This window comes from Triticum aestivum, chromosome 6A (genome assembly GCF_018294505.1).
Source record: "Triticum aestivum cultivar Chinese Spring chromosome 6A, IWGSC CS RefSeq v2.1, whole genome shotgun sequence".
NCBI lineage: Eukaryota > Viridiplantae > Streptophyta > Magnoliopsida > Poales > Poaceae > Triticum > Triticum aestivum.
The window spans coordinates 602,808,230-602,817,087 of record NC_057809.1 but is presented as its reverse complement, the minus strand read 5'-3'; the positions used below and the strand labels follow the sequence as shown (position 1 = coordinate 602,817,087).

Sequence of the window (8,858 nt, the reverse complement as noted above, 5' to 3'; positions counted from 1 at the left end):
ATGATAAACGTGCCTGAACTATTTCCATATATGCAGATACGTGAAGCACCTTTTGATAATTAGTCCACCACACACCATCGACGAACTGGGGTGTCCCTCTCGCTCCCATTAATCCCTCTCATCGAATCATGTTTAACCGTGATGCGTGCATGAGCCTGTTTATTAATCCGCTCTCCCTCTCTCTCTCCCCCTCTCTCTCTTTCATTTTCTTATTATTACTTTATTATTTTCTCTTTCGACACAAGCGAAGCTATGTCAGTTGGACACGCGCTCGGAAATCCTATCTACACCTCTCGCGCGGGTGACGGGTGTTATTTGGCCCGACACTCTGCTCTCTCCCTCCATCCAACCTTATCTTCTCAGTCGGCTGCCCTCAACCTTGTCTTCCCCGGTCGCCCCCCACGCGTTCTTCTCCACATACATGCGCAGAACTCCCACAACGCCCACCCATCCCCTCCCTCCTTCCCAGCTCTGGATCCAGATGGAATCGAGGCCACAACCGAGCGTCTCCTCATGGCCTCTTCACGAGCTCCCACTGCCGCCTGGAGCTCAAGCTGCCAGCCGTCCAAGGCCTCGCCAGGAACGGATCCGCGACACCGTGCCTCGTCCTCGCACATGCCCGGCCGCGCCATCGGAGCCCCCCGCAGGTTGCCTGCCCGTCGCCCTCACCTTCACTCTTCTTCCCCTTTCAATTCTGCTCTATCCTCTCTGAATATCTCCCCCTCTCTCTCTGTTCAAGTGTAGAGGCAGTGCTCCGCCACCCGATGCTGTTCTTCGCGTCGCCCCACGCTCCCAAAGCTGGGAACCGGCTCCCCGCCTCCAAGTTCTCGGCATAGACGTCCCGTGCTGCCTGCACCCTCGCCAAGCCCGACTCGCAGCCGTGGAGCCCGAGCTCGCCAAGGCGCTTCAACTCCGCCGCCGCGCCATCTTCTTCAGGCGCTCAAGCACGAGCACAAGCTCGCCCGCGCCCCACCTCTCTCTGCCGCTCCGTCCGCCGCCCGTGGTGCCGTGACCCGCCACTGCCGTGCCCTGCATCGCTCTGTAGTCGCGCCGCCTGGGTCGATGCGGTCAGCGCTCCCAAGCCGTTGACCCTGCGCCAGGGGACGACTATTTCCTCCCATGCGTGCGCGCCCGTGCTCCAGCCCTCCCCTCCCCATGCTGCCGGCACACTCGCGCCACGGGGCCGTATCCAGCCTGTGCCTGGACGACGGAAGCCTCCCCACTGTCCGTGCGCTCCGGCCAGCTCCCTGTCGCGCTCGAGACCTCCTCTAGTCTTCCCGCCGAGGCCTTCCCTGTGACCAGCCTTTGACTTGGGTCTCCTGTCCGCCTCGGCGCGGACGCCCGCCACGACGCCGGCGGCAAGCGGCGACGCGTGCCCGGCGATGGAGAACGGCAGGATAAGCGGCGAGACGCGTGGTGCTGAGCCAGTCAATAAGGAATAAGGGCCGCGGGCATAGTTTCTAACAAATTTAGGGGGGTTTACGCAAAAACGAAACGTTTTTCCAAAGTGCCACTTAAACAGGGACTGCGGGTTAATTTCAAAGAAACAGAGGGGCTTTTTCGCAAAAACACCGACGACGTACGACCAGAAGCACTCCGTGCTTTATTAGTACTAGCAAAAGGGCCCGTGCGTTGCAACGGGAGAAAAAAATTCATAATTTCAAATGGTCATGATCACATTTCGTTGCATCACCGAGATACAATATCTCTCTCAATTTCTCGAAATCATAAACATTTTGAAATTATGAACAATTTGTTAAACTCATGCACATATTTGAAATCGCAAACAACATACTATTACAAATTTCTGAACATTTTCTACAATCAAGAACATTTTTTCAATTTATGAATATTTTTTGCTATTTACAAACATTTTTTAAAAATTGTGAACATTTTTAAGCAATTTTCCTGAACTGGCAAACATTCTATAATCGATGAAAATATTTAGAAATTGGGTGGAATAGTTATTGAATTTGACGAACTTTTTTTGATTTAGCGAACATTTTTGGAAATGCCCGTGCCTTGCAACGGAAAAAAACTATCAAGTTATACATGTGTGGTAGATATAAAAAAGTATGAATTAAATTCACAAAGTATATACAAATCATGTCATGATGCGATAAGACACTTTTAAAATGTAATTTCAAAAACGAACAATATGATGCTCATCAAGACTTGATTTTTTAAGGCGTCACAACAAAATATTTTGTGGCTGAGCAAACTGCATTGACGGACCCTGCCTGAGCTATACTGATAAATAAAGTGTCTCGTCTGGACTTAGCGTAGCGGTGTTTACCATAACCACTATTGTGATATGAAAATAAGCATAACTGTGTATGGAAGCAAAATAGACATTTAGTCATTTTAATATAGCTTACAAAAACAAACCTTTAGAAAGTTATGTCAATTTTGTTGGGTTCAGCGTTGTACAAAACACGGAAACCCTTTTTTACCCAACGCGAAGGGCTAAATAAAATCATAAAACGAGCTATATAGATCTCCTAATAAAACCTTTATGGAACCTACAATTAGTTTTGTTCATTATTTACGGATGTGTTTTAATTTTTGTGAACATTTTCTAAAAGCTGATGGACATGATTTTTAAATTCCTGAATATGCTTTGAATATTGGCTCATTTAAAAAAATCATGAACATTTTTTATTTCATGAAATCATTAGAAATCGTGATTTGTTTATAATTTGTGAGCAATTTTTTAAGTCATGAACATTTTTTGATTTTTAGAATATTTTTTAAATTCACAAACAGTTTACCATTTTCCTACTTTTTTTCAGAACTCGCAATTGTTTGATATTTTGGAAATCCGAAATTAATTTTGAGATAAAAAACCAAAACAGAAATAAAAAAGTAAAAAGAAATAAAAAATAGGGGGCGCCATCAATCCGAAATTTATTTTTAGGGAAAAAACAAAATAGAAATAAAAAAAAGATATAGAAAACAGGGGGCGCCACGACCCGCACATGGGCTGGCCCATTACTGCGCTTGGTAAAAAGAAAGAGAAAAAGCGTGAGAACCAGGGATCGAACCCTGGTCTCCTGTGTGGAGCATCGTTGCCTCAGCCATCGCGCTGCTCATGCATTGGTGCTATAGCACACATGCCCGTGCATTGCAACGGGATATACGCATTTAAGTGATTTAACATGCATCATCGGTAACGCTACACTCTCAAACAAACTCCTTTTGTCCCTATAATATTTGTAAAATAGAGAAAAGAAAACAGTTTCCACATTAGAAGATAACACTGCCCCTAGCAATCCAAGCGTTCATGACATTCTCGGACAGCAAGCAGGAAGCAAAATCTGCAGCAAGCAATACATGGAGCAAACAAGAACTTTTTGGAATTCAGACACTTGCATCTTTAAAATGGTGTACTACTCCTGGAGCAAGCAACAAGCAGCAAAGCAATACATGGAACAGAGAATGGCGATGGCAATAGCGTGGACGAGGGAGAAGAGGCTGCGGAGCGTTGCTCTCACTCTCACGCGGCTCTCACTCACTCTGTCCCGCTGCAACAGGGAGCCGCCATGGCCATCAACGCCGACTGCCGCCGCGTGCAGGCCTCGCTCCGATCCAGCCGCCCAAGACCTTTCCGCCCCAGTTCCATCCCATCCTCGCCTGCCGGAGCCCCGCGTCCCAGCCGCCGTCACCCGAGCTTGGCCATGGCGCCGCCAACCGGAGCTTCGCCCGCCTCCGGCCATTCCTCGGCCGGCTCCTGCAGCCCCGCGCCCGTCCCGGCCTCCTCCACGCCAAGCAGCAGCTCGTCGGAGCACGAGCTCCACCGGGTCCGCCTCCCTCTGTCGTCCCTCTTCTTCTTCTATCTCTTTTACTCCCTCTCTGCCTCTTCTCTGAAATTTCCCCACCTTGACCTTGCAGCTCCCGCCGCCGCCCTGCTCCGTTCATCGCCTTCTCCGCCAGATCCGGCGAGGCCCTGCGTTCCCAGCATCGTCCCCGTCACCAGGTCGCCGCGCCGCACCACCGGAGACCAGCAGCGCCGTCGCACTCCGTGTCCTATCCCTGCTCGTGTACGTGCGCAGGAGACGCGCCAGGTCGCCTCGATTCAGGCCTCCTCCTCGCCCGTGGGCCACCAGCACCGAGCCGGCTTTCTGGCGAGACCCCAGTCCTGCCTCAGCCACTACGCCTGAAGCCGCCCCGCCGCAGCGCGCCTCCTCGCGTGCCTCGCCCCAACTGAGCACGCCGGCCGCCTTGTCCTCCTCCGCCGCGACGCCTCGGCCCGCGAAGGCGCCTCGCCAAGCAGCGGGAGGAGTTGCGTGCTAGGCTCACCTGGCGCAAGCGCGCCCGCGAGCTCACCCCCGTGCCGGCCAAGGCCGCCTTCGGCGACTCCACAACTCCCTGTCTGTCGCGCCCTCGAACGCCCGCCACAAGGCCGCTCCCCATTCCTGGCCTCGGGCGGCGTGGACGCCGGCAGCAAGCGGAGGCGCGTGCCAGGCGGTGGAGGACGGCTCGCGGGCGTCAGCGGCAAGCGGCGTGCCCGGCGGTGGAGTACGGCAATGGATAAACGGCGGCGGAGAACGCAATGGATGCAGGGGGCTTTTTGCAAAATCCAACCGTTTTCTGCAGTAACACATTAAAATAGGACTGCGGGTTAATTTTTTATAAACTGAGGGGCTTTTATGCAAAATCGCTAGCGACGGACGGGCAGAAGCACTATTTGCTTTATTAGTAGGGAAAGATTTCATAAATATGATAGTATGAAGATAATTTGTTCTTTCTTTTCTCTGTTCACAATGGATAGCAATATTTGTTGTTTTTCAGAGTGTTACACAATTTATCAAAGGAAGGACATACTCTAATCTAATGATGTATAACATCTTTGATGTGATAGAGGATCATGGTGGTCTATGGATTCCGCACCCGGTAGTAGGCTGAGAAAGGTACATTGTTTCTGTAACACAATGATGTTCAGAGCAACCGTCCACTACGTGAGATCTAGAAGGTATTCTGATTAGTGTTTGTTGATAACTGTAAATTCCATTTGTGTGAGTTTCATATTTATTATCTCGATCGACGTACTAATCCATTGTTCTTTGATGGGCAGTTGGTATTGCCCGCGGATGCATCCATGTGCTAATCTGTTGGCATTGAGCGGACGGACCCAAGAGAATTGAACCATGCATTGTGACCATACTAATACATTCTATTTGTATTATCACTATATTCAAGTATTAATTTTGGAAATTGCGGAGATTTGTTAGGCTATCCTTTTCTTTATGCTCTAGTGGAATGGTAAAGAATTAGTTCATCCAGTTTGTACGATGAGTATTCTTCGTTACATATTTTAAAACCTTTAACATGAAGTATTTGCGCTAACTGTATATATTGTTTGTGCATGATGGGTACAAATTAAGGAAGACGTTTTTATTATACTTGCTCAAATATCGTGCCAATGAAGATAACAACAACATTTCTGATATTGTCGAGATTTCTTAAGTGAATCAAATAAATCTTAATTTGTAATAGATTTTTAGTTGGATTATCGTTCTATATGCATGCAATGTCAAATTTCCTTTTTGTTATCAATTTACATTGTAAGTGCAGTGGACTTAAATTATTGCCCGGTTATGCCCGCGCTATCTATTCTCTACATCTGAAATTTAACATGCATTATGTTTACATAACTCCAACAAAATATTTCAAAACCCCGTGGCAACGCACGGGCATTCTACTAGTCATTGTGGTATCCGAGAAGGGCACCAAGGCAGTTAGGTCCCCTTTAAGATTTTTGCAGGTGCTCTTTTTGACAAAGGGTGAATTTTATTAGCTCAAATTGAAGCATAAAGAGGATACAAAATACAATAAGCACACTACTAGCCTCTGCATAACTGGGATGCACACAGCCAACACCAACACTCGCACACAAAAATAAGCCAGCAAATAGCAAAGTCATACAGGACCAAAGCTATGCGCAAGCGAGAAAAAAGAAAATCCCGAAGTGATCAGGTCCGTGATCATGAAACTACAACAATGATCGTATCTGCACCAACCATCTCATGACATGACACGACATCGAGGTTCTTCAAGAACGACACCTTCAGGAAGGGGAGTGATGCTCAAGCGCCGTCGTTATCGGATCAAGTAAGAACCTAGGTTTTCATCCTGAAGAATCAGTTTGAGCATATTCGATGAATGCCTTCAACAAGTTAACGACATAAAAACATCACTAGTGCTAGGTATAACCGACTTGCGTTCGACCTAGCCTTCCATCCCGATGCTAGTCGGGTTCTCGAGTAGCACCACCATTGACATAACTCATGTGTTGTCACCACCACTTTTGCACACCTCAGCAACTACATGCAATATGTGTCCACCGCCACTGCACAACCATCCCTCAACATCAAGCCGTCGTTCATAGTTTGCATCTTAGTGTCGAAGTCAACCGCTAGATCAAAAGGAAGAGACCATCATGAAGACCTTTCAGTGGCCATACCAATCCGCAGATAGCTGCCACAAGAACACCGACAACATTGACACGACACCATGACTTGCTGGATTGATCAATCTCCAACTCAAAGGAAGAGAGAGAGAGAGAGAGAGAGAGAGAGAGAGAGAGAGAGGGGTCGTGCTTTTGGTCTTCTGTTTGAGGGATCATTCGTGGGTGGTTCGTGGGATCGTTCATCTTCAGGAGAGGCATCTTGCCTTTCAAGTCTTGTACTCAATATATACTCGCCCTCGAGGCTCAATAATACATCCATCAACTATTCCACCAAATCCCTCTCTCCCTTTTAACATGGTATCGGCCTAATCGATTCTAAACCCTAGCAGCCGTTGCTTCCGCACCCGCGCGTCGTCCACGGGGCGGTCGGCCACCATGACCGATGTCGGGGCCGCGACGCCCGTACCTAGGGTTCGTCCGTTGGCCATGTTGACCGACTGCCCTAGAGAGTCTTTTTCCCGAGCCCTTGCTCTGGATTTTTTTGCTCTGACGCCAGTCGTTTTGATCGGCGTTTTCTTTTTGGTTTTTCGATCTATGCTTGATCGGTTTGCGTCGCCCGCAGTGACCGTCGACCCCCGTGCGCCTCTACTCCGACACCAGCGCGACCGGCAGGCTCTTCACCAACTCGGCCGCCTCGCGCGACAGGCGGCCCCTCACGGCCGTCCTCCGTGCACCGGCCCGCTCGTCGATCTACGCCGGCCATCAGCGCCCTCTTCGACCGGGACACCTGCATCGCCCCGACCCGGCGGCCTCGCGCCATGCGGCGGCCCATCATAGCCGCCGTTCGCGCGCTGGTCTACCCGTCGATCCACGCCACCCGCCTCCGCCGCCCCTGCACGGCGCGACCCTGCGGTCTTCCTCGCCGGCCTCATCCCTGGCTGCGTCGGGCCGACTGCGTCAGGCTCGTCGGCTGCCTCAGCTCGAGCCTTCCTACCCGGGCACCGGTGCTGCTTTGGCAGCCCGGGTGTCGTAGCTGACACGCTCGTCCGCCTGACGTCCCACGTCGTTCGTCATCGCCGGCTTCAACTCGGACTCCACCGCCACCCCGCCTCCACCGAGCGGCGTCCCCGACCTCGCGTGTGATGTCTACTACACAACCTTCTTCTTGTAGACGTTGTTGGGCCTCCAAGTGCAGAGGTTTGTAGGACAGTAGCAAATTTCCCTCGAGTGGATGACCTAAGGTTTATCAATCCGTGAGAGGCGTATGATGAAGATGGTCTCTCTCAAACAACCCTGCAACCAAATAACAAAGAGTCTCTTGTGTCCCCAACACACCCAATACAATGGTAAATTGTACAAGTGCACTAGTTCGGCGAAGAGATGGTGATACAAGTGGTATATGGATGGTAGATAAAGGTTTTTGTAATCTGAAAATATAAAACAGTAAGGTAACTAATGATAAAAGTGAGCACAAACGGTATTGCAATGCTAGGAAACAATGCCTAGGGTTCATACTTTCCCTAGTGCAAGTTCTCTCAACAATAATAACATAATTGGATCATATAACTATCCCTCAACATGCAACAAAGAGTCACTCCAAAGTCACTAATAGCGGAGAACAAACGAAGAGATTATGGTAGGGTACGAAACCACCTCAAAGTTATCCTTTTTGATCGATCTATTCGAGAGTCCGTAGTAAAATAACACGAAGTTATTCTTTCCGTTCAATCTAGCATAGAGTTCATACTAGAATAACACCTTAAGACACAAATCAACCAAAATCCTAATGTCACGTAGGTACTCCAATGTCACCCCAAGTATCCATGGGTATGATTATCCGATATGCATCACACAATCTCATATTCATCTATTCAACCAACACAAAGTACTTCAAAGAGTGCCCCAAAGTTTCTACCGGAGTGTCAAGATGAAAACGTGTGCCAACCCCTATGCATAAGTTCATGAGGTCACGGAACTCGCAGGTTGATCACCAAAACATACATCAAGTGGATCACGTGATATCCCATTGTCACCACAGATAAGCACATGCAAGACATACATCAAGTGTTCTCAAATCCTTAAAGACTCAATCCGATAAGATAACTTCAAATGGAAAACTCAATCCATCACAAGAGAGGAGAGGGGGAGAAACATCATAAGATCCAAATATAATAGCAAAGCTCGCGATACATCAAGATCGTGCCGACTCAAGAACACGAGAGAGAGAGAGAGATCAAACACATAGCTACTGGTACATACCCTCAGCCCCGAGGGTGAACTACTCCCTCCTCGTCATGGAGAGCATCGGGATGATGAAGATGGCCACCAGAGAGGGATTCCCCCCCTCCGGCAGGGTGCCGGAACGGGTCTGGATTGGTTTTTGGTGGCTACGGAGGCTTCTAGCAGCGGAACCCCCGATCTATTCTGCTCTCTGATGTTTTTAGGGTAT

The 8,858-nt window shown here is 49.1% G+C and overlaps 1 protein-coding gene and 1 long non-coding RNA gene across 2 annotated transcripts; both read left to right on the top strand.

Moving 5' to 3' along the window:
• The first annotated feature begins 231 nt into the window (after positions 1–231).
• LOC123128912 (uncharacterized) lies at positions 232–1,120 on the top strand. The gene is made up of 2 exons (XR_006463493.1): positions 232–647; positions 740–1,120. It is a non-coding gene; the product is annotated as an uncharacterized lncRNA (long non-coding RNA).
• Positions 1,121–3,385: 2,265 nt separating this feature from the next.
• Positions 3,386–4,854, top strand: LOC123128911 (vegetative cell wall protein gp1-like). The gene is made up of 2 exons (XM_044549023.1): positions 3,386–3,800; positions 3,892–4,854. Exons 1-2 carry the CDS (start codon positions 3,543–3,545, stop codon positions 4,291–4,293), a joined length of 660 nt encoding a protein of 219 aa, XP_044404958.1. The 5' UTR covers positions 3,386–3,542; the 3' UTR covers positions 4,294–4,854.
• The last annotated feature ends 4,004 nt before the right edge of the window (positions 4,855–8,858 follow it).

Coding starts and splice junctions, on each gene's coding strand:
- LOC123128911 (XM_044549023.1), top strand. CDS start 3,543: ATGGCCATCAACGCCGACTGCCGCCGCGTGCAGGCCTCGCTCCGATCC. Junction 3,801..3,891: donor CGGAGCACGAGCTCCACCGG/GTCCGCCTCCCT, acceptor TTGACCTTGCAG/CTCCCGCCGCCGCCCTGCTC.